Genomic DNA, 26,810 nt, shown 5'->3' with positions numbered 1-26,810 from the left:
GACAAAATTAAAACTTTGCTGATCTTCGCCACCCACCCTATTGTTGATATTTTCAGTATTTCAATTTGGGAAACAAAATTGTAAATGTTGAATCCAAACCATGATCATGTCCGGTGTGTGCGCACCTTGACCGTGTCTCTTTTGAGGCCGGGAGCATGGCTTGGAATGATTTTGTGTCATACACGTCTGTGTTGAATCACTTATCACGTCAAACCTTGAAAATAGAATAGAACAACACATTCAAAGATATTCGTATTGAAAATACAACGCCTATCCTCCTATTATGTATTATTTTATTACTCTTGTTGTTTTATTTTAATCACACGTAATCAGCCAAGATATTTTAATCCTTCACAATTAAAGTCGGAATTTTCTACCAAGTTACACTCAGGTGCTCACAATCTATTTTCAAGAGTTGTGTGAAAGTAATATTATCGAATATGGCGTCTCCCATGAAAAACAAACTGAAGCGGTTCTTAGTAAACAATAACATTTAATTTCAGTTTTACTTTGCTATTAAAAACGCCACAATGAAGGGGTATAACAAATTAGATCCTCCGCGTTTATTCAAATTATGTAAGTGGAATTTAACTACTACTTCTCAGGCTTGAGGGTTCTACCAGGAGAGAGAGAGAGAGAGTTGCATTGACTTTGTTCTTATTCTTAGTCTTAGTCTTAGTCTTAGGCTTACTTTCACTTTCACGTTTTTCTCTCTGACTCTGTCTATCTCTATCACTCTTATACTATCGTCTTCACTCTTCTCTCTCCCTCTCTCTCTCTCTTCTCTCTCTCTCTCTCTCTCTCTCTCTCTCTCTCTCTCTCTCTCTCTCTTTCTTTCTTATTCTTTCTCAATCTCAACAATTCTTACAATGGCACTGGTACTCTCTCTTCGGTACTTTCCTTTTTTTTTAAAAAAGTGGTCCCTGTCCCTAACTGCCGAGCAGAGTAATTTTACCAGTGTGTTGTTAGCCAGATGATTTGTGTTGATCAAGATAAATATAGCAGTCAATATTTTTGAAAAGGCTGTCATTATTCCCAGACGCCTGTCTGGGGATAATAAAAATTCGTTATCCCCAGACAGGTGTCTGGGGATAACCAATTTTTGTTATCCCCAGACACCTGTCTGAGGATACTATCCCCAGACGCATGTAGCAAGTGGGCAGAAAGATTTTATGCAAAATGCCAAACTAGGCGTGAAAAATACCAAATATTCTGGAAAAAATACTAGTGGTTGTGTCCCAAAACAGTTAATATATCAAGTGATATTTAACACAAGATGAAAGTAAATAGTGATCAAATGTCAAATCCAGCTCTTTTAAAAAAAAATATTTTAAAGCAAATGGATCAATGAAATTTCTTTTGTTACTTTGATCTGAAAACGTCAAACTGGCAATTCGACTTTTTATTTTCAACCAGGAAGAAAGTTGTTTATCATCAAATCTGTTCATAGTCCACCAACCATTTAAATTTTCATTACCAACCTACCTGTTAACTTTATTGATCATCTCTTGTTTCTATAATTTGCTCATTCTGGCCACAATTTTGGGGACGACACCGGGAATAATTTTTATGTCGCGGACGAATTCCTAGGCCATGGTGATGTTCGCCCCAAAGCCCAAAACCCACACCTGTTATTTTCCTGTCTGCTTCGCACAAGACAATACAATTTAGTATCACACGTCCACAAAACTAGATCCAACAACATATTTTTATTCGAATCAGAGATGAAAATAACTACCAAAACAAGGAAGCAAAAATGGTGGAAATATGTTTAGCTCATATATGAATTTAAAATATTCCGATAGCGGTGTGGATAGGCAGCTCAGTGGGTAAGGCCACCTTTCATTTTACTCCTTTTAGCTGCACAGATTCGACCCAGTCGCGAACGCCCCCCCCCCCCCCCCCTCATTTTTTTTTTTTTTTTTTTCTTCTTTCTGTTCTTTCTTCCCATTGGGGTTTTCATTGTTTTTTTTCCACTTTATTTCCATTTGAAATTTTTTTAATTATTGATTTTTTTTTTTTTCGTAGATATAATTCATTATTAATTTGCTAGATCATATTAATTGTTTTTTTTTTTTTTTGATAATATAATAATAATAATTAATAATATAATAATAATATTATTAATAATTAATTAATAATTGTATATTTATTACTATTACTATTACATTATATTATTATATTATTATTATATATATATTATTTTTATTATTAATAATTTATTATTATATTATAATTATTATTATATATTATTATTATTATTATTATTATTATTATTATTATTATATTATTAATTATTATTGTTAATACTATTCCCTGCTCGAGGGAAATCTCTCTTTTTCTTTTTTTTTTTTATATATTTGACCTAAACCTTAGAGTTTTTTGTTTGCTAAACCTTTATGTAAATGTTCCGTTTCTGAGCATGAATTTCTTAAATTGTTTTTATTTTTAAAACAATTATTGTTTTTTTTTCTCCTCTATCTGACCATTTGGTCGCTCTCTGAATATTTCTGTTTGTTTGCTTTTTAATTATTTATTCTTTTTAGACACTATTTGAGATCGGAGTGGGGACGAATATATTTGCTAGAAACTAGAAAAAAAACAAGAGAGAGAGAGAGAGAGAGTTTAATAATAAAAAAAAGAGGTGGGGGGAGGATGGATGGGACATTTATCCCTTTCAACGTTCTGTAAAAAGAAGACGGAATTCAAAAAAAAATAAAAAAAAGTGACGTTACCAGGATTCGAACCCACAACGTCGTTATGGTCAAACTTCCAGGGCAGACGACTAAACCATTCGGCCATGACACCCACTTCGAAGTCGACGCATATTGTGTATATGTAGTAACAACTGATTTTAATGTTGGTTAATTTTATGTTTTTATAGATATTTTATTAACTTTCCTTATTTCTATGTGCATCTGGAAACATTCCATATTCTGGAATGTGGATAATTGTTTAAAAGAGCGGAGTTTCAAATATGCGTCTGGGGATAATGAAAATTCGTTATCCCCAGACAGGTGTCTGGGGATAACAAATTTTTATTATCCCCAGACAGGTGTCTGGGGATAATCACAGCGTTTTGAAAATGTCAACAAATTAAAAAGAAAAAGTTGCGATTAGTCTCAAAGTCAGAGTCAAAGAAAATGATGGGATATAATCAACATGTACATATATTCAGATCTGACATCCGAACCCATTTTTATGTCTATGACTACTATGGGCTAGGTTTAACATTGTAATTATTTTTTAAATGGACAAAATTTTGCTTCCATTTTTTATATTTCCATTACAACAATGAGCCCATAAGTCATAAGGAATTGGGTTATCAGACCTGCAAATAAGTACATGTGTAGGATATAAAATACATTGCAATGTCTGGTAACCCAAGCCAAATTTTTATGGGCTCATTGTTATAATGGAAATATACTCTCAAACTAACACAAAATATTGTCCATTACAACAATGTTAAATCAAGCCCATAGTTGTGTTCCTTTATCAGACCTGCTAACTTGTTGTACTTGTACACGTCAGTGCATTGCCATCAAATAGAAATGCATAAAATGTTGCGAGAAATTAATATAGAGAGGGATAAATCATGGAATTTGAATTAGATACCTAAATTATATTTTCTAATACTAATACCATATTAAGTATTTCATAAGTGCCTTATCTTTTACTTTGGATAATCTTAAATTTCAGAAGATCCCATTTGGCATAGTTTTGACTCCTGTCATTCAGAGTGAAAATATGACTAGGGATCGGTCGGTAGTCCACCCCCACCCCCTTCCTGATTATATGTTTTTGAAAACTTTAAAAAATTCCCTTGTCACGGAAAGAAGCAAAAAATCCCATGTGGCAACCTGGTTGCTTGTCAAAACATCAGTAAAATTACTCCACTCTGCAGGGACCAAAATTTTATGAAAGTTCCTTCTCTTCTTCTTTTACCTCGTTCTCAGTCACAGTCTCTCACTCTCTGTCTCCCTCCCTCCTCTCTGCAACTTTACTCCCATCCGCTCTCCTCTTGACTCTAAGAATAATATATGGCATGATAAGTCTGCTGACTGACATTATTGTCTCTCAAATTAAAATAACCGAAGCATTTATATAGCCCAATATCCACTGAACTTAAACGTGCTAACAGTGTTTTATTTTACAAGGGGTTCCTTGCCAATGCCAAGACTTAGCATGAAGGATCTTATCAATGCCCACTACAATTTTTTTTTCTGAGAGAAAATCTGTGAATGACCTAGTACTCATTTTACACCTGAATGCGATGAGAAAATATGAGTAAAGAGAGGTCGCCGAACAGACACATTGCACTTCTACCCAGTGGACTCATTTTCTAACAGCATCTCCATTTTTATTTGTGCAAAAATTGTCTTAGCCCCTATTGCTCGTTTTGCATCGGTGCTCGATGGCTGTTACTTCAAGGAATCTCAGTTGAGTCTTCTCTCAAGACAGACCGTATGGAAGCAATTTCCGTATGGATGATTGAAGGGAATTTGATTATTATCATTTTTAAAAGTCATTGTGATTTACACTCTCCAGCCCACCAAGTCCTTTGCATCAGTGGTATAAGCTTTGAAAAAAAGTCTCTTGTGGTAAGTGTTTTCTTTTTTTCTTTTAAATAAAATATTTAATGAACTCTTTTCAACCAGCAAGGTTTTAAACTCCAACCTCGTAAGCTTCAGTTAATGTAAAGACCAATTTTGGACATTCCTACAATATCAATCGAGCACCTAGTGAAATATTGCATGCTTGTAACATTTTTGCAAACAACACAACATGATTGTTAGTTTTGTTGCATCCAGTCCAGATGTTCGTAAATAAAAGAAGTTCTTCAAGGCCATTGGGGCCATGGAGCTGAATTTTATCCAATTTTGGACAAAATAAAATGTGATAATTACAATATAAGGATAATATGAAATGAACTATTTGTTCTTGGCTGATGGGGTTCAGTCTATTTTACCCTTACTTGACATATTGTATACTATATTTATCACTAATGAAGCAGTAAAAATGATGCCTCTCTGGTTTCACGCTGGCCCAAAAGTCACATAAATATTTTTGTGAAAACATTTAGGCCTGCAGAGATGACCAGATAAATGATAGAGTTAACTATAGGTTGAAATAAATTTACTCTTATTGTTAAGGATTAAAAGATATGACGATAAAAACAATTCAATATTTTTTATCCACAGGGTTATGTTGAGTTGACCATCCATCCCCTTCAGTCTGATTTGACAACCATTCGACTCAACAGTAAACAGTGTTGTATCCTTTTGTCACAGTGTAGAGAATGACCACTCTCTAAAGAAAGTAGTTCAGCGTACCAGCCAACCCTTCTGCTACGGGCGGAATTATACAGATTTTCACTCTTCCTTTCCACCATTTTGTCATCATCTCTAAAATTCCACTTTAAAAATTAATAATGATAAGTGGGGAGACAAAGGTTTTTTTGTTGTTTGTTTGTTATTTAACGATTTTTTAAAAAAGGAAGGAGGTAGCTTCAAGAAATCAATTCGTCTCAAAGTAAAATTCACCGACAACTGTCAAAAATACAAAGGTTCCCTGTTTCATATATTTTAAACAATAGGATATGATCGTCTTCATCTCTTTAAAAGAACTTTTACTTTGAGTGTAATAAAAAGAATAATCATGCACACCAATAATAGTATCGGTCAGGGGTACAGTGAATGTGTCTTTATACCCCTCTGTCCACATCCACATTGCAGGGTTATTACATCTGGTGGAAAACTTCTTGGCTCATATATCTTTTATGACTCTAAAGGACTGGATTTGTCTGTGTATTTCTTAAGGGATTGTACTTTTTATGTTTGTCCCTTGACTCTGTCATCAGGCATCTATCAAATCAGTATAGACAAAAGGTGGAATGCAGAATACAGCTACTTTGACCCTTCTTTGGATGTATGCCAAGGAAATGCTATCAAGTAAGTCTTGGGTTTTTGTATTTTTCTACATATAGTATTATTACCCAGCGCCTCAATCGGATATCATGAAGGTGAATCAGAAGGTGAAAACTGAAGTAAAATTCTAAATTATAATATTTGATTAAAGAATTTTAAGGATACTGAATGTAGTTCTTTTGTGCTGAGATGTGATCTTGTCAAATGGCACTCACCTTCAAACAGGAAGGTCCAGGGTTTAGGTACCGCTCTGAGCGGCGCATAAGTTGAGTCTTTGGAAAAAGCTATTTTTAAAAATATTTTCTTATTTTTGTACTCAGGTGTAAACTGAGTAATTGTTCAGCATGCCTCTGTTGCATTCCTCTATTAACATAATTGCAACATGGTATTTGGGAACAATGTACAGGCTGCATTCAAATTGCTGATTGATTTTTTATTTATTTATATTTTTTTTTTACAAAGTTAGTCCGCATCCCTGAAAATTGATAATGATCACGAGTAAATCTAAAAAATATAAGTTAATTTTTAAATTTTATATTTTCAACCATTTTCTGTGTCTTTACTCTCTATCCCCAATCCAGGCGTAACATAGAATACTATCAGAAGAGTCACCTTAACACTGTATTGTCTGTCGACCCTGACCTTGGTAATGGAGAGGTCATCATCAACTTGCCACAAGAACTCCAGCCCCGGATTGCAGGTTGGTGTAAAATACCATATTACCAAACTTCAATGTCTGTCAGCATATACAGCTCTTGACTTCAGAAATGGTAGATTTATTGGCAACGCGGGTGGTTGGATGGGAGCATCACCCTTGAATCATATACCTATGATGTTCGCATGGGTGTACGATCCGATAGTGATGTCGTTTCTTCTTCTCTTTACTAGCCTATCCTGCTTCTTTGGTTTGTGATTGTATTTTTGACAGGGGATATTTTTTTTCCTGTAAATCCTCTGCCTGTTTGTTCTTGGTTATTTATAATTTAGCTTATGATATCTTTAGGTTATGATTTTGATTGACATTTGTACTATTTTTGTTAGATTGCTTGTTTTTTTTGTTTCAGCGGTCTCTCATATAACCTCAATTGTGTTGGAAGAGACCTAAAGCAACAAACAAACAAAAAAATTTATTGGCAACCTAACATTGAGTAAGGTAGATGTAGATGATATAATAAAGAGAGAGAGAGAGATTTTCTTCATCTACCTCTATCTGCTTATGATTTCTATGCATACAATCACCTCTTTAAATTATTATATATAAAACGCTGAGATTTAATCCACATTTCCCTAACTGATCCTCTTGATAGTTTACTTTTATATCCTTGCGATCTAACTGTATTCGAATAGATGCATGGGAATCGTGGATAACACTTATAATTCATTTTGTATTTCCACTGTTGCAAATTATTCCTCCTATTGAATTTAAAGTGGTATTTCAATTTGGTTAAGTGAAATACAATTTACATTCAGCAATTTTTTTAATTGTCTTTTTTTCTCTCCCTTCACCTTCATCTACTCCCTTGTTTTCAGCCTTGCAGAGTTTCACAGTTTGTGTGGAATTCTCTGTACAAGATCCCAAAGGTGGCATCCATTTTGTCGTGCCTGACCTACCAGGATCTATGGCTGAGAGAAGTGCCCATTTATTTACATATGGGGTGGAAAACTCTTGTCGGTGAGCTTTATTTAATGTTTAATGACATTCAAGATAGATAGATATTTTGTTTTTCCTTTTCGTCTACTATTCCCCTTCTTTTTTTTCATTAAAACAGGGTAGAAAACTCATGTCAGAAAGCCAGTGTCAATTTAGGAAAGGTTTTGCTTGTTTAGTTTGTTTTTTCTCTTTGTAAATTTTTAAAAACTTTTTTTTTCTTTTTCTTTTTCTTTTGTTATATTCTTCCTCTTATTTAAAAAATATTTTTTACTTGTTTCTTATGTTTTAAGCTATTGTTTAAAGACTGATCTTCTTTTTTGATCTATTTTTTAATTTTCTTTGTATTCTATTTTTTCTTCCTTTTTTTCATTGATTATGTTTTGACAGGATTGATTTTCTTAAAAATATGATCTTTAAAGTTTGTTTGTTTTTTGTTTTTGTTTTTTTCTTCAATTTTTAACAAACTGTTTTGTTCTCTTTTACAATATCCGTATTGTAAATCTCCCATTTTGCTTGTAGCTTATGGTTCCCTTGCATCGACTCCTTCTCCGAGCTGTGCACATGGAAAGTGGAAGTAACAGTTAGCAGTGACATGACAGCCGTGTCGTGTGGTGACCTGGTGGCTGTGGAGTACACGGAAGACACGACGGAGAAAACATTCAACTACTTCTTGTCCAGTCCAACCGCCGCCCCCAATATTGCCTTAGCTGTAGGGTGAGTCATCATATCAGTTGAAGTTTCCACTCAAGTAATATTTTTTCCCGTAGTTCAGTCTTTGTTTAGTGTCGACAATGTGACTTAATGATAATATTTACATTCATTAAAACTTTTATAAATCTGCATCAACAATGAAATGAATAACTTGATTGTTCGGTAGAATGTTTCAGCAAATTTTAAACATATTTCCATTTACAGGCATACTTGGTCTCCTCTGTCATTTCCATTCCTTGACAAAAGGATTCTCTTAAAATTTTATGTATTGTTATTCGGCTTTTTAAAAAAAACAACTTCTAAATGTTTAGTTTCCAAAATAGTTCTCAAGAAGAACATTTATCAAGAGTGTCTTTGGATTCTGTTTTCCACAGACCATTTGAAATTCTAGTCGACCCAAAAATGCATGAAGTGACACATTTTGGCCTGCCAAAGATGATGCCAGTCTTGCGGCATACTACAAGTTACATCTACCAGGTACCGTAAAAGATTTTTATAACTCTTTGCAAGGTTGCCAATTTTCCATATATTTACGGAATTCAGTATGCTATAAACTCTCATTATATTTTCCAATCACCTGTTAAATGGCAAAAAGTTAGTACATAAATTGAATTGGCAACCCTGTCTTTGGTTGTTTTATATTTGATTACTTAGTTAATGAATTAAATTTTTTTTTTTTGAATTTGTCTTCATTCCAAGTTGTCTGGTGTGTGTCTGAAAACAGTTCTAAAGTCATATTTTCCCCATTGGGTGAACAAAGGAAATTTTTGAATTCATTTTCAGGCGTTTGAATTTTATGAGGAGTTGATGTCCAGTCGTTATCCATACTCTTATTACAAGCAAGTCTTTGTGGATGAGAGTTTCTGTGATGTGGCTACATATGCCACCATGAGTATTCTAAGGTATGGATGTTGAGCTATTTAAGTTTTTTTGGCAAGTAAAAATTGTATGATTTACGTATGTTATGAATGTTAAATTTAGATATGTTGTGTGGACCATAACATGATAAATTACGTAATTATTTGCATTGCAATGGCAGACATGAGGACTTAAGTTACATAAAAGTCGAGGCTTTAAATGTTAGATTGTATCCAAAAACTTTCTTTTTTCAATGTCTAATGTATCTTTGATCTTTTTTAAAAAAAACATTTATTTTCATCGATTTTTATATTTTTAATTTGGATTTTACTAATTATACATGTAAACTTATTGCATTGTCTTGTCTGGATCATGTTTGTAATTATTATTTCTTCTGCTTTACTCAACAATTCATGCCCTTTCTTACCCACAACATAAATAACAGTGGTTTACAAACCTTTTAACAAATTTCAATCATTGGTTCCCAATAAAATTTGGACCATTTTGACGTCCTCACCTTAAAATTTTATAGACCAGTGGATGCAGTGTGCATGATAAAGCTTGCTGCTCTTCTTTTTCAGAATCTGATTTCATTCTAAAGCAATCAGTTTATGTAATAATAGCATGTGTCTTAGAATACTTTTTCAATAATTGTAAAATTGACCAACTTTTTCACCGTCTCTCCAAAATATCTTCATGGATCCCATTTTGGGAACCATTGCACTATTCTTTGCAAGACGAATTGGAACTTGAAAACTAAACACATTTTTGCGTGTTTGGGCTAATAATATCATGTTTTATTTTTTATCAAAACCTGCCAGCAGTAGGAAGTGTAAGAAGCAGGTACAGGCTAAAAAATAATTAAAAAATTAAAAAATTGAGCTTTCAAGGCCTCTCAAATGAATAATTACTTACTAATGATTGCCTTAACCATCTTAGTTTGTGGCACCTCCAAGAAATTTACTATATATTTCCAAAGGTATTTAACCAGTTAACTGCTGTGCTCAGGAAAAACGTGTATTTAAAAATTTGGCCAGGGAACTCTTGAGGTCCCAGGTTTGAGAATTTTTGACAAGATGGGGGGTCATTTAAATCGATCAATATTTGAAGGTCGAGTTTTCGGACCAAAATTTGTTAATGCTTGTCTTTCCAAAGTACGGGAATTAACTGGTTAAGATTTGAATTTAATATTTTTCAGCACCAACCTATTACATCCACCAAATGTCATAGACCAAACAGTGTCCACAAGACACATGATGGCATCTGCGGTGGCCCAGCAGTTCTACGGCAGTTTCATCACCATGCAGTCATGGTCGGATGCCTGGCTGACCAAAGGCATTACAGGCTTCCTGTCCTACCTGTTTTGTAAGAAGACATTTGGAAACAACGAGTATCGTTACATGGTCATGACGGTAAGTGGTCCATTGCCATTATTATTGAGCTTTTTTATAGGGCAATATCCCCTTAACATGCTCAAAGCGCTTTACAAGGGGTCCCTGGCCAACAGCAACATTTAACATTTAGGACAGGACATGATGTCTGTTAGGCGATGTTTCAATTTTTTTTTCAGACAAAAATAACGCTGTTAACGGCCAGGTACTTATTTTACACCTGAGACGGTGAGAGAATGCGAGGAAGGATTCAACTATGCGCCAAGCGAGGCTCAAACCCAGGACCTTCTGATCCGAAAACTAGTGCCATACCACTAGACCACATAGCCGCACTGCACCTTGAATCGATCTTGGTCCCTTTGCATGTGAAGTGTGTACCTACCTGCTGGGGTACAGGGGCCCCCAGTATAGCTTTAAGAGATAAAAAAAGAGGAAGTTTTTAACATGACTTGATTAATATTCAGGGCATTGCATTTGTACATTCACATTTCAGGATCTCCAAGAGGTTTGCGACTATGAGCAGCAAATTGGATTTGTTGTCCTTGACCCCACCAAACGTGACAGCAACCAGGCATTCTCCATACAAAGTCCTCACACCCTCTCACCAAGGTAATTTATTTGTTAACACCTGCTTTGACCAGAAAAAAGAAAATAATGATATTATATAAGCTAAGCTTGTTATTCAATGTCACTGTAGCAAAGTACCATATTGGGTGAGTTGTTCACATTTACCCATTATACACATTGCTTGTGGGATCAACAACGATGACTTATGATATATTCTTCAACATTCGTTTAGCTCGGCTCTTGTTGCAAATCTTTAAGTTTTTGATTTGAGAGTATAAAGTTATCACCCAATCTAAATACCTCCTTGCATAAAAAAAATAAGCATTGTAAATAAATTTGTAATAATTCTATCCATTTCAGAACCTCAAAAACCTTATTTATGGCCAAGAATGCACTGTATGTTTGAAATTTGTTTCTTTTTCGCAACCAACATGGCGTGCATTGACAAAAACCTATCAGTGAAAATTTGTGCATCCATATTGCGGATTCAAATTTTCATGCGATTTAGGGATTTTGTTAAAATGTGCGGCTGTCATATTTTTTCCACCATTCTGTTTTCCAATCAGCCCTGTAATCTTCCTTTTTTGCCAATGAAATGACTTAAAAGTGTCTCAATGGCCGTAAAACCCATAAAAACTAAACAACCCTTTTCTTATCTTTGCTCAGATATGCCGATGTCATGGCCAAAAAGGCCAGGCTGGTCATGAGGATGCTGGAAATCAGGATTGGAACGGAAATGTTGTTACAGGTCAGTGTTGTTTATAATGGTGGATACAGATTTGATCCAGACTCTTGTATCTTTAGACTAAAGTGAATGTGGTTGTCATTAGAATTTACCTTTTTTCTCTTATATAGATAGATTCAATGAATGTTGATTTTATTATTGTATTTGACCAAATTCTTTCTTTTTTATACATATCTGACTTTGTTAACAGGGTATCAGAGGAATAATTTTGAAAATATTTTAGTTTTAGAGTGAATGTGAGTAAAGAGTCCTTTCTAAGGACTCAACTATGGGCCACTCAGAGCAGAACTGGAACCTGGGACTTACCCATCCGAAGGCTTTTGTCTTACAACAAGATCACATAGCCGCACATAATGTCTGCCAGATTCTTAACAAAAATTTATCACTTTGTCTATTCAGGTTCTCAACAAACTCCTAGCATTAGCTTACACTGCCAGTCAGCAACAATTCAGTGTTACCAGCTGGGCTAATATGATGCTGTCTACACAATCGGTGAGATGAATGATGTATTGCTAGATTGATTTAATGCCCTATTTGGCTGGGGGTTTTTTTTTAAGTCTTTGATTAATGTTTTTGAAATGTTCATTTTATGTAATGTTTACTGATGAGGGGTGACTTTTAAAACATAGTGAGTCGCATTTTCAATTTTTATTTTTGTCATTTTATTTTTTTTTTTAATTTGTAATATTTTATCATTTTATTGATTCTGTAAGGGAAGGGAGGCAGTGTTTATTTTTCTTCTTTTTTTTTTTTAATGAAAAATATTCTGTTTATGAGTAAAAAATTTTAAAATCGCAAGAATGTCATTATTTGGCAAATTTATTGATGCCTTTTTAGCTTACTGTTTTACACCGTACACTATGACAACTGTGCACCCTTGAAGGGACAAAAGTATCATCTAATTTGTTCTTTCGCATTTTCCATTTAATTTGTATCTGTATTTTTTTTTTTTAATCTATTTAATTTCCATGTTCCAGTTCATGAAGATTATCTACACTGTGACTGGCAAGGACATTGAACATTTCATTGACCTGTGGGTATACCAGGGTGGATGTGCTCGGTTTACTGGGAACTTTGTCTTCAATCGGAAGAGGAACGTGGTGGAGTTGGAAATAAAACAGGATTTGAATGCACCTGGAGCTCTCAAGTTTGTGGTGAGTCTTGCTTGAGGAATGGGTGAAAAGAGATATATGTGGTTGGAAGGACCTGGGTTTGAGTCCTGCTCTGAGCAGCGCATATTGAGTCCTTGGAGAAAATGAGTACCTGGTCGTTAACATCATCTATCAGAAAATATTGGAACAGTTGTGCTATGTCTCATCCTACATGCATTGCTGTTGGCTAGGATCCCTTGTAAGCGCTTTGAGCACATTAAGTGGATAATAATAATAATAATAATAATACTTTATTGCATCCCAAAAAGGAAATTTTTTGTACAGACGTGTTATAATTTACACATAAGATAAAAATACAATGGAAATAGGATGTATATATATAAAAAAGGAGCAGCTCTATAACCAGAGCTGCGCTTTATAATATGAATAATTTCAAACACTGTAAAATAGTTAAAACTGTCACTATAAATTGAAAATTGAAAAGATTGCAAAACAAATAAATTAATAAATTAATATTTATATTTTTTTAAAGTAAAAATGAGAAATAATTATATAAAATGATTATTGCTTGTTGTTATAAAGCCTAATACTGGACGGCAGAAAAGATTTTCGGTGTCTCTCTGTTTTCGTTGAAATAGAGAAAGGGCGACCACTTCTTTCTGACATAATAATTGATGGTCTTAGTGGATGATACTGGTCATTTAATATTTTAGTTATTTTATTTATACAAAATTTCTCGTATAAAAGATCTACATCGTCAACATCATTTATATAGCGTTTAATGGATTTTTTAATATTTGAATTTATTTTGTTCCTTTCCACTGCTAAGCAATTGCCTCCCAAGCTGTTATACAAAATGACAAAACACTTTCGATGACTGCTCTATAAAATAATGTGCAGAGGGTTTTATCTATTCTAAACTGAGAGAGTTTTGATAAAAAATATGTACGTCTGCACATCTTATGCCTAATTATTTTCAAGTGTTCATCCCACTTGAGCCTGTCATCAATCGTTACACCAAGGTATTTGTAGTGAGGAACTCGCTGGACGAATTGGTCCTTTAATTTTAACGGTTCTATCGGTTCCTTCACTCTCCTAAAGTCAATCACTAGCTCCTTTGTCTTGCTTATGTTAAGCTCTAGGTGGTGGGCATCACACCAAGACACAAATCTATCAATTTCTTGCCTATAAGCCACTTCGTTGCCATTTGTTATGAGGCCTTGAAGAGCGGTGTCATCTGCAAACTTTATTAAAGGTACACTCAGGTTTTGACTTCTACAGTCATTCGTGTATATTGTGAATAATACAGGGGACAATACACAACCCTGAGGAGCACCAGTATTTGTAGTTATACAGGAAGATTTGTTTTGTCCTAATTGAACATATTGTGCTCTCTCCGTAAGAAATTCGAGCACCCAAGCAATTATATACTTGTTTAAATTCAGACTAGTCAATTTTTGAACAACCAACTGAGGTTGCATTGTATTGAACGCTGAAGAAAAATCTGCAAAAAGCAATCTGCAATAGCTCCTAGCGTGATCTAGATGCCTGTAGATGTTGTTTGTAAACAGCAAAATGGCATCCTCTACGCCACGTCCTGGTTTGTAAGCAAATTGATGACTATCACTCAATGGCATAAACTGATTCCTAATTTTAACAAGAACAAGTTTTTCTAAAGATTTCATGACTATTGAAGTCAGTGCAACAGGTCTGAGATCGTTCATAGTTTCAAGTTTTTCTTTTTTTGGAACAGGAATAATTTTTGAAGTTTTCCAAATTTCAGGGATCGAAACGCATTGGAGGGACCAGTTAAAAATATGTGTATAAATGGGGGAAAGCTGGTGGGCACATTCTTTTAATAGTTTTCCTTTCAATCCATCCGGCCCAGCAGCCTTCCTCTCGTTTAGTTTCGAAAATACGAATCTCGTTTCCTCTTCACTGACCTCAATAGTCATTTCATCTTCCAAAGCCCTGTCTAATTTATGTTTTTCATTTTCAATATCAAATTTGTTTGCTGTGTCGAAACGTGAATAAAATTTATTTAAAGTTTCAATTTCGATATCTTCTGATATAATCGTGGGCTTTGGATTATAGTTCACAGCAGTTTTAAGCCCCCGCCACGTGTCCCGTATATCCCCAGAAGAAAAGCATTTTTCAATTTTATTTTTGTACTTATCTCTACAACTAGATATTACCCTCTTTATCTCTTTTGTTTTGTTTTCAGATCTTTTTTGTTTCCACTAGTATAGAGAGTTTTCTTTTGGTTCAATAAAAGTTTTAGATCTTTTGTTATCCAAGGCTTGTTGTTAGGATAATATTTTATTTCTTTTTTACAAGACACTAGCTGTTCACAGAATTTTAAATACTCACTCACACAGTCATTTACTTTAAAAAAGCTCAAGATTTTTGGGGTTTTTTATTTTAGATTCAAACTCTTACAATTGAGGAGTATTAGAAATATTTCATATTTATGTACCTCTCTTTGACAGCTTGCAGCATGCTTTTGCGTTATTTATTCACTTATTTATATACATGTTTATTTATTTATTTATTCATTTATTTAATTTACTTTAAATATTTGGCTTTTCTTTTTTAGACAAGGAAATAAAATCATTTGTATCTCTTTTCAGGGTTCATTAAGTGTCACAATTCAAGAACTGGACGGCTCATTTAACCACACTTTCAAGATTGAGGAGAACAAGACTAAGTTCGAGATCACTTGCCACTCCAAGAGCCGACGTAACAAGAAGAAGAAAATCCCGTTGATGACTGGAGAAGAGATTGACATGGATTTGTCTGCTATGGACGCTGACTCTCCTGTCTTGTGGCTCCGTCTGGATCCAGACTTGAATCTTTTACGGAGCGTTCAGTTTGAACAGCCAGATTACATGTGGCAATACCAGTTGAAATACGAACGATGTATTGTGGCTCAGTTTGAGGTTGGTATGCAATTGTCTACAGATTGGGAGGACCTCCATTGAATGAGTTTTTAAAATTTTAATTTTAAAGAAATATTTATGGAACTTTAAAATATTTTTTTTCCAGCAGCAGATCCTATTCTAGTTGGGAGTAAAAACCTCATCTATTTAAAATATTTTTAGTAATAATTTGTGTGAAATAGGATGGAAACCTGCCATATAGAGTGATGTTGATTTTTTTTTTGTTTTTTCTTTTCAAAGTCAGACAATCTGTGCAAAAGAAAACAACAAATTTTTATTTGTTTCAAGTATCAAGTCTGTAGCAATTAGAACAATAGTTTCCTCGTTATCTAGAATTTAAATCCAGCAAGTTTATTTCTTCCTATAATTGTTTTTTTTTTTTTTTGTGTCATTTGTTATTTTGGAATTTATTTTTCCACTTTTGTCGCACTTGTTTCTTATCCTAAAACTGCAGGCGATTGAAGCTCTAAGCAAATTCCCCACTCCAGCTTCCCGATCTGCACTCACCAACACCATAGAGATGGAACAATGTTACTACAGAGTTCGGCAGGAGGCTTGTTTTTGTCTTGCAAAGGTAAAGATTGTTTTATATTAAGAACATCTAGTTCCATGGTATTTAAAAAATTAAACATTAATTTTGTTTTTGGTTTTAAATTTATTTAGTTACAATTGAAAGAGAGCAAATACATAATCCTCCGTTTGTCCACACTGATGTAGCCTAAAATTGTCACAAGTGCATTTAATGTCAAACGCCAAAATTTTCATATCTTACTTTCAAACTATATCTACTTTCTAATGAACTCATTTGCTTTTGAGTTGTTATAAAGCTTTTAAAAAAAAAATTTAAAACAAAACGTGAGCTTTTATATATTATAGTGCAATATCCACTTAACATGCTCATAGATCTTTACAAAGCTTTAATAGTGATTGGATTTTTACAGATCGCATACAGAGTTACAATTTCATCATTTCTCTTGATATAGTATATGTTTCTTTTCATTTCTGTTTTTTTTTCTTCTCCAGATTGCCAATGCAATGGTGACAAGTTGGACAGGTCCACCAGCCATGATAACGATATTTCGTAAGATGTTTGGATCCCACTCTTGTCCCTTCATTATCAGACAGAACAATTTCTCCAACTTCCACCACTACTATCTCCTCAAGACGATTCCCCAGGCCATGGCAAGGCTACGGGATGCCCACAATTTGTGTCTGCAAGACGTCTCCAAGTTTTTGTTGGACTTGTTCAAATACAATGATAATTCTAGGAATAAATGGTCCGACAATTATTTCAGGTTAGTATTCATGGAGTGAAGTAAAAAACCCTTCAATAAGTTTTCATCCCAAAATAAATTTTTTTCAAATAATAAACTAAAAAAAAAAATTTATATAGCTCAATATCCACTAAACATGCTCAATGCTCTGCCGGGGGTTACACTGCCTTAACCAACAAAAGGACAGTATCTGGGCTGACCCAGATCCAACCAGTTTTGCCGCAATCGACACATTTAGTTTTTTCATTCATAACTCTTTAATTTTATTACATAGTGGAAGTCTTCTAACATTAAATGATAGCTAATGACAAATTGCGTTTTTCTGTTAGTCGGCGATTTCATTGACATAATATGTTGCGTAATATTTTGAGATACTGTTCTTTCTTGGTTAAAGCCAAGCAAATAACTCTACCTGTAACCAACAAAAGGACAGTATCTTATACGACCGTCTCACATACTGTTCACCCTGGTTAACCGCAACGCAAAATGCCTCGTCCGTATTCACCAAAAGAACAGTATCTCAGTTAAGAATATAGCAAAATACGAATAATTCGATCGACAAACGTTTTACGTCAGCGATGGCGAGCACTCGCCATCACGGACGAGTGAGAGGCAAGGCTAAGTGTGGTTGACCTGGCGTGAGGGGAATGAATAAATTATCTCCGTCAAGTTTGTAGGCGTGCCTCTGATATAATATTACTACATTAGACTATTCCTCAATCTTTTAGACCCTGACTCCTTTTTCAAGATGAGTCTATTTTTATTAAGCATAATAGCTTTAATTTACGCTTATTGATGATTTTGGCTATCTTGTAAATTAGACTTTAATTGTGTATCAGGGTTTTGTCATTGTACAACGATATTGGGGTGAGTGAGTGATAGTGAATTAAACCTAAGAATAGCTGGAAAATAGGGAATGTCCCCCTTCCCCCGCCCCCAACACGTACAACACACATACCTTTTTGTTTTAAAATCAATATCTTCATTGTCATAGGAAACGAAAAGCATGAAATGGAACGAAATCTATTGGTACATTTATACTGAATGAAATAGGCGACATCATTCTTACTAAATTTAAAAAGGTGCCCAAATTATGAGCTAATAAGATGAACAAAAAAAATATTTTGTCTTTAGCTAATTTTGCCCACAGGGAGTTACAATAGTACAATTTAGATAAAACAAGGGAATTAATTAAAAGTTCTGCTACATTAAATTACGAATTTTGCTTATTTTATTCATTTCTATGTACATAGATTTATGGTGTTATTCACGTAGCAGCTTGTTATGGAAATATGTTTATCAATGATGACGCTAAGGTTTTTTGATTTATTTGAAAATTCTGTTGTGCTATTTCCGAGAGTAATAGGTGAATTATTTGCCTTCCACACATTAAAATCTCAGTTTTACTATCATTTACTATCATTTAATTTTAACTTGTTATGGTACATTCAAGATTTAATCTCATAAAACAGCTCGAAATTCGTTATATTAAGAATTGTAAATTACTTAGGGGTACTGAATCATAAATTTGCGTATCACCAACATTAAAATGATAACTCAGATTGAATCTGGATATCACACGAGAAAGGGGGTGCTTATACAGAAAAAAAAAGGACAAGGCCAAGAACGCACTCCAAAGTTTAGTAAAACTTGTTCTGACTGAATACCATTCACCACGACAGTCTGCCATCGATCCTGTAAATATGGTGTAATCCATTTAAGGGCAATTCCTTTTACGCCGAACTTATTTTCTAGTCTTCTTAACAAAATGTAATGGTTAATTGTGTCAAAGGCATCTGAAAGATCTTAAAGGCATAATAAATTGATATTGTTAGCATCCGCATTATATAACAAAAGATTTTAAGAAGCGCCGTTTCAGTACTGTGTTGCTGTTTGTAGGCTGACTCAACTGTTGTTCTTAAGATGAGATAATTGTGTCAGTACTACCTTCTCCAAAAGTTTGGACAAAAAATAGAAGGATGTGTGGAAAATGAGAGATATGAAGACGATGAAAAAGAAAAACACAAAAAAAAACCCCAAAAAACAACTAAACAAAAAACGCCTGGACAGACAGTCACACCGACACCCATACACACACACAAACGCACACACACACACACACACACATACACACACACACTAATTAGTTGAAATGAATGAAAAATAAGTATACTTAAGTTAGACGTTTGGTTGAGCATCCGACCAACAAGCAAGGGGATCAGTTTTTTATTGCCAGCTGTATAAAGTTTTGTAATGGTTTTGCTTTCTGTTTTTTTTTCTCATTTTTTATTACTTGTTTATAAAGCCCCTCTGCCCACCAATCAGCCACTAAATAGCTAGCTTGATATGTTGATCTGGTGGAAAGTAATACGTGAATATTTACAACTTTTGTCATAGATTAGATTGATTTTGAACTCAGTGTCTGCAGCAATTTAGTCTTTAATCACGGGCGCATAATTTAGTCAAAGATATAAGAACTGCAATCCAAACAGTTGTTAAAAGCAGGAATTTCCACTTTTAACATCCAACGGAGAGGTCAAACTTAGATGTCGCTGGGTCAAACATACGCGTTGTGGTATGTCACTACTGCTGTCGGATGTGAAGGTCATTCGTTTGATTCTATATAGAGTATGCGGTTAGACTAAGGGAGTTAATTTTTGACATTTTACACGGTAATTTATTTATTTATTTATTTATTTATTTATTTATTTATTATTATTATTATTATTATTATTATTATTATTATTATTATTATTATTATTATTATTAATTATGTGACCCTCCGCCCCGAACGGGGGGTGGGGAGGGGGGGAAGAAAGAAAGAAAGAAAGAGAGTGAGAGAGAGAGAGAGAGAGAGAGAGAGAGAGAGAGAGAGAGAGAGAGAGAGAGAGAGAGAGAGAGAGAGAGAGAGAGAGCTTGTGCATTGTAGAGGGCGGGAGCTAAATAGAATAAAGATATAAATATGTGTGTGTGTGTCTGTGTGTGTATGTGTGTGTGTGTGTTTATGTGTGTGGTTGTATGTGTGAAAGAAACACGAGGGAGACAAAGAGAGCGAGCGAGACAGGTAGATAAACAAACGGGGAAAAGGAGGGAGGGGGTGGAGCAAAGAATAGGTAGGGATAGTATTAGAAAGCCCTTCGTTTCAAAAGAAGTCAAAGTCAATCAATGATGGGAAACATATTGACCAATGAGATTGCAATTTTAAAAATGGGACTGGTCAAATCATGTGTTACATTGTTTCCATTTTGAGTCAGATGACAGCTTGAAGAGGAGCGGGTTGGGCTGAATTTGTAATGACTTACATGAAATCATATAATTGAATCTTCTTGTTTGAGCTGCAACGTCGAGTTATTTAGGACCTGCCACTCGTTATCACAACCCCTTGTGGTCAATTGTCAGCTATTAAACTCTCCTCCCCTTTTTTTTTTGGGTTCACTCCAGTGACTTCTTATATAGTAGACAATGGTTCACTCACATTGTTTATTGTCTCAAAAGACCCCACCCTCCCTCCCATTCCCAATGAATTCACGTTAAAACGCTCTCTCTCTCTCTCTCTCTCTCTCTCTCTCTCTCTCTCTCTCTCTCTCTCTCTCTCTCTCTCTCTCTCTCTCTCTCGCTCCCTCTCTCTCTCTTCTCTCTCTCTCTTATTTATTTATTTATTTTTTAAAATATATCTCTCTGCATCCATCTCTCTCTCTCTCTGTTTGTTACTGACTCTCTCTCTCTCTCTCTCTCTCTCTCTCTCTCTCTGTGTGTGTGTGTGTGTGTGTGTGTGTGTTTCTCTCTCTCTCTCTGTATTCCAGTCTCTCTCTCTCTCTCTCTCTCTCTCTCTCTCTCTCTCTCTCTCTCTCTCTCTCTCTCTCTCTCTCTCTCATGTAAACAACAACGCGATAGAAAGTTACAGTGCTCTTCTATTATGTCATGTTACGGATGACGTCATTGGCGTTGGCGACTTATGCGTCAACCAATCAAATCGTCACCAACAGTTTCGCATGGTATTGCTCGCCATACGGCGGCATCTTCGTCACGCCACTCGTTGACGCCACCGCATGCTCACGGACACCGTCAATATTTACGGGGCGGACTACGGCCGTCGGAGATACTGTCCTTTTGTTGGTTAACGATGGGGTTGAAATAGGATACTGTTTCAAGCAAATTTTTAATTGCCTCTAATTTCAAAAATATTTGAGTTATGATCATTCTGACAACTTTGTAAGCTTTCCTATGTCCCAGAGATTCGATTTAGTAAAAAAAGTGATTTTATGATTTTTTGAGAGATACTGTCCTTTTGTTGGTTAGGGCAACAGCATCGCTTAACATGTAGGATGAGACATGTTGCCTGTAAGGCGATAGTACAATTTTGTTTATTTTTTTTGAAAAAAACAATGTTGTTAATGGCCAGGTACTCATTTTATACCTGATTACTCACATTCTTTCACAATACTCATCTGTGAAATGAATGCTTGGCCATTAACAGTATTGTGCTTTTCCAAGGACTCAACTTTGCACCTCTCAGAACAGGACTCGAACCCAACATCTACCAGTCCGAGGGCTGCTGTCATACCACTGGATCAAAGATTCCAAACTCTAAGTGAAGTTTCAGGCCCAGATTTATTGACAACGAAGCAAACAATTCTTCAAATGAATCTCAATTAGTTTCTTTATGTTGCATAAGAAGCTAGAGGGAAAAAATAGACTGATACGTTAGTTTGTATGTTTTGCAAGATCATGAAGAATGGACGACTTTAATGTTGTGTTTGTAGTAGAGAAAACACATTTCAGTTTGCAAATGTATAGACATGTGAAATTCAAATGTCAAAATTGTCATCCTTTTCATCTTCCTTGAATGTTGACCACAATCATCAAGCTTTTTTTATTTTTCCATGAAATTTTCGTATTTAAAATCTTTGTGCTCAATCTATTGGAATGACCCTACTTAATGTGGTGTCAAGCCAGTGTAGTGTCTCTTTGTGTTAAAGACAATTTTAATAATATATATTTATTTCTACTTTTCAGAGCTGCTCTGATAGAAGCATTGGGAGCCAGTATTACCCCAGCTGTCACCAACATGTCTCTCATATCCGGCCAAGTGGTCACAGCCGAGTCCTTGTCAGCTGAGATGAAACCTGTTGTAGCGGAAGTGGTGAGATGTCTCAATCTTGAAAAGTTGATGCCGAGTTATCGGTACACAGTCACTGTCAGCTGTTTGTACGCCATCAGAACATTCCAGAGGTTTGGCCACCTTCCCAATCAGTCGGAAGTGTTCAAGGACTACGCACAACCTGGGATATTCCGTGACGTACGTGTGGCTGCCTTGACTTGCCTCGTTGATTTCATCAGGGGCGATTTATCCGGGGATCACCTTAAGTGGATTCTAGATTTTATTGAGGAAGAGAAAGATCCATTCCTGCAATACCACGCAGTGACCTGTCTCACCCAGAACCCACCATTCAAGAGGTCAGAGAGATCTGCCTTGAATATCGAACCTCTGGTTGAGAGACTTTGGACGATGATGACGACTAAATTCTCTGAAGACAGTCGTCTGCGTTGTGCTATGGCTGAACTTTACTTTGTTTTGTATGGAAGACAAAGACCAAGTTGTCTCCCTGTGCCTGAGACTGTTCTTCTAACTTTGAAGGAAAAGAAAGCAGCTGAAGCAACAGCTGCAGCACAAGGGGGTGTTAGCCAAACATCGTCAACTGAAACAACATCAGGGGAGACAAATACAACAACAACAACTTCATCATCGTTATCTTCTCACCTATTTGATCCTTTTGCTCCATTAGCAAATTCTGGACCTTCTTGGAACCCTGAACTTTCAAGCCTTTTCAGTGCTCCTATTTCATCGTCGTCGTCTGCTTTGCTGCAACAAGAAAATTTGCTTGAAGAGGAAAGCATGGAGGTCGAGCAGTCAGTAGACCTGACCATGATTTCGGGAGAGCAGACGGTTGGTGCTGAGGAATCTCTTGAAACGGAGATAATTGAAACCACGGTTGTGGATATGGATGAGAGTAATGTGGAAGTGAAAGATGAACTTGACCTGAATAATTCGGCATCTGTGCCAGTTGATATGGAGGATGATGGTGCTATGAAAACTGACGATGAAAAATTAGCAGCATTGAAAGCCTCACAGAGACTCCAAAGTGTGGAGTCATCACCTTACAATTCACCTAGATCTGGTAAGATGTTTATGATTAACCAGTTTACTACCATACTATACTCTGGAAAGACTTGTATTAAACAATTTGGCCAGAAAACGATTCCTTCAAATATTGATCGATTTAAATGGCCCTTATCTTGGTAAAAACTCTAAAACCTATTTATTTAATAATAATAATAATAATAATAATAATAATAATAATAATAATCATCATCATCATCATTGCCTTTTTCACCCTGGGTCAGGGTATAGGCCACAGACAAACAGTTTCCATCCTTCTCTATCCCGAGCCAACTTTTTTATCTCATTCCAGTCTTACCACTTCTCTGTATATCAGCTTCTTTAATTCTTCTCCATGTTCCTCGTGGCCTTCCCCTTGATCTTCTGCCCTGAGGGTTCCAGTCCAATACTTTCTTTGTTATAGTTGAGTCATTATAATAATAATAATAATAATAATAATAATAATAATAATAATAATAATAATAAAGTTATAGTATTAATAATAATAATAATGATAATTACGATCTTGAGTTTCAATATACAATGTTTCTCTTTTGTTTTTTTTTGTGCTGTTTTTGGCTCCTTGAAAATTTTTAATATGAAAATCATGAGTTTGCAACTTAGTAACCGTACAGAGTTGTTGCTGGCATTGGTAGTACCCTTGATCATGTTTCCTATATATAAAAGCTGATAATATTAAATTAATATTTCTTTTGCCTTCCACTTCATCTCCAGATATTCCAGAGGATGTGGTCATCTCATTGGACAATATCATTAAAACAGAACCAAGTCTTCCTACCGACATCTTCGCTGCCTCTCCCCCACCATCTCATTCGTCTGCTCCCCTACCCCCCACCACTGTCCTCTCCCTATCCCCAAATCAACGATCCCCCTCATCATCCCCACAAAAGCCCCCAACCCCAACTTACCGCCGTCCTTCCACAGAATTCCTCCAACTTAGAGATGAGGCATCACCAACACCACCACCACTTCCACACCTTCACTTACCTTCATCCCCAATCAACATTGAACCAGAACTACCAAGAACTCCTTTTGCCAGGACGTTATCTCACGACCTCGAACCTCACAGCCCACCACCACCAACTCCTCGAATACCCCCACCACCTCTTAAGTTCTCTTTATCAAGAGATGAGGAAGACATTGATGTTGGAGAGGAGGAGATTAAATCTGAAATAAAAGAAGATGTTAAATCACCAAAGCTCCCACTAACTCCCACAGCCTCTGGGATGGATTACTCATACCCTTCTTCACCTCAACATTCACCTCCCACTCATCAATCCCCTCCCCCTCATCGTTCACCTTCTCCTCATCAATTTCCACCATCTCAAGAAAAAACGTCCATTTCTCAAGATTTCAAAGAGGAAAGTCTTTCTGCATCACCTTCCCCTCCTCCTCCTCCTCTTTCTCCCTCACCTCCGCCTCGTTCACCTCCTCAAACCACTGCCTCATCCTCATCGTCTTCCCTGACGATGACTGTTTCGGCATCTTCAATCAATTTAACTCTTCGTCCAACTGCAGCGACAACAGCATCAGTCACAACTTCCTCATCTGGCCTCAAGACTGTTATTACTGGAGGTAAAAATCATAATCATTTTGTTGTTTTTGTTTGTTTATTTCATTTGTCGGACGGACCACATGTTTACAGAACTGCCTACTCATGTTTCTATATTTTTTTCCCTAGGATTATTTCATTCATTTTAGGGTCTTTAAAAAGTTCTGCCGTGAGTTTTGAAATCCTGTTTTGTTTTGTGGTTTTTCCTATTATAGATAGTTAAGTAATGTTTACACAAGTTATATTACTGTGAGTCTTTAAATGTTGTTGTGGCCTATCTCTATTGGATATCTTAACAAAGGCTGTCAATTCTGAATGTTTCATTATTCTAATGATGAAGATTGGGACTTGAAAATTTTAAATACTAATAAAATAGCCCTTTCTTATTCTTTTCTTTTGTAATTAACATGAAGGTTTCAGAGTAAAAGTCATGAAATGTTTGTTGTATATATATATACAAGGTGAGGGTTGAGCTTTAACGTAAGCTTGAACAACAATTTGTCCGCACATGGGGCTTGCACAATTTGAGTCGGATACCCGCTGTCATTTACATGACGGTACCACTTTCACTATCATGTCAACCAATTTTCCCACCTCCTCTTTTATTTCAAAAGAAGACTTTTTTTAGTTGCTGTTGTTTAGTTTTGTGTGTTTGTTTGGGGTTTTTTTTTTTTTTTGAAGCGGGAGTGGGGGGGGGGGGGGGTCCCATAATCAAATCCGTTCAGAGTTGAAAAATAAAAATAGTTTTGCGATTTGTCACAATGAAACTGATCTCAATGTTAAAATAGCTTCAAGTGAAAACTTTTGTTTCGTTTTCCTCTTTTCACAGCAATGTCAGGCCTTGGCGTGTCAGAACCCAAAGACAGACATAAGGAGGACAGAGACAAGTCACACAAGGCCAAGAAGAAGAAGAAGAAAAACAAACATAAACATAAGCATAAGCACAAACACGACAGGGGAGATAAGGAGGAGCGGGACAAAGAGAAAGAGAAAAAGGGCAAGAGTAAAGACAGAGAGAGGTTAATCTTGGACACTTCTGCTGCTAGGAAGAGTTGGAGTAATTCCCCTTGCGTGGCGGATGACGGAGGGAGTTCTTCTGAGCTTGAGGTGTGATTTGTTCAATTGATCTTGACTTTGACTTTGTAAATTATTATAACCAACAGTTATAAGTAAGATTGAAAAAAAAATGTGAAAGAGAGTCGAGAAGAAAGTGATAAAAATAAAAATTGAAGAGGAAATAGAAAGTGAGTTGGGAGAGTGAAGATAGAGGAGAAGGAGGGGGGGGGGGGGAGAGAGAGAGAGGGTAAAATGAAGAGAAATTTAATTGAAATAAAATGTCAAATAATGTTCGGGTGTTTTTTGTTGCTTAAAATGCCTTCCTCTTATTTTCTCTTCTTATTAATTTTTGTTCTCACTTTTGTTGTGTGTCATTTTTGTTGTTGCATTTGTTTTTGTTGTTAAGACATACAGAGACATCAGAGTAACCGGGCCTCAACTTCCTCTTGTTGGATCAAAAGACAGCTCTTGCTCGCTCTTCACTTCTATCCCCCCTATTGAATGAATGTCTTTGTTGACTAGTTCAGTCCCTTGATTGGTGGTGAAATAATATTAACAAGGACATAAACACGCAGGACTGTCATCTAACCGTTGTGGCTTGTTCTCATGAATTGGTGTCTTTTGTGAGGTTCGTTCACTCGTGAAACCATCAAATGTTTATGTCTAATTTGTGCTCATCAGTGGCGGTTCTAGCCTATTTATAGTGGTGGGGCAAAGATGATTCGGTCATATATATATATATATATATATATATATATATATATATATATATATATATATATATATATATATATACATTTTTTAAAAAAAATTATTTTTTTTTTTTTTTTTTTATTTATTTATTTA

The 26,810-nt window shown here is 35.5% G+C and overlaps 1 protein-coding gene across 1 annotated transcript; it reads left to right on the top strand.

Moving 5' to 3' along the window:
* Positions 1–182: 182 nt before the first annotated feature.
* Positions 183–26,255, top strand: LOC144970734 (transcription initiation factor TFIID subunit 2-like). The gene is made up of 20 exons (XM_078910692.1): positions 183–576; positions 4,549–4,601; positions 5,202–5,274; positions 5,861–5,951; positions 6,509–6,627; positions 7,458–7,599; positions 8,098–8,292; positions 8,664–8,766; positions 9,073–9,191; positions 10,346–10,559; positions 11,032–11,147; positions 11,772–11,853; positions 12,250–12,342; positions 12,828–13,004; positions 15,593–15,901; positions 16,356–16,475; positions 16,925–17,196; positions 22,192–23,354; positions 24,071–24,931; positions 25,738–26,255. Exons 1-20 carry the CDS (start codon positions 531–533, stop codon positions 26,019–26,021), a joined length of 4,632 nt encoding a protein of 1,543 aa, XP_078766818.1. The 5' UTR covers positions 183–530; the 3' UTR covers positions 26,022–26,255.
* The last annotated feature ends 555 nt before the right edge of the window (positions 26,256–26,810 follow it).

This window comes from Berghia stephanieae, chromosome 4 (genome assembly GCF_034508935.2).
Source record: "Berghia stephanieae isolate SIO BIC M18660-M18661 chromosome 4, UCSD_Bste_1.3, whole genome shotgun sequence".
In the NCBI taxonomy this organism is placed as follows: domain Eukaryota; kingdom Metazoa; phylum Mollusca; class Gastropoda; order Nudibranchia; family Aeolidiidae; genus Berghia; species Berghia stephanieae.
This window is presented reverse-complemented; position numbering and strand designations above follow the sequence as displayed.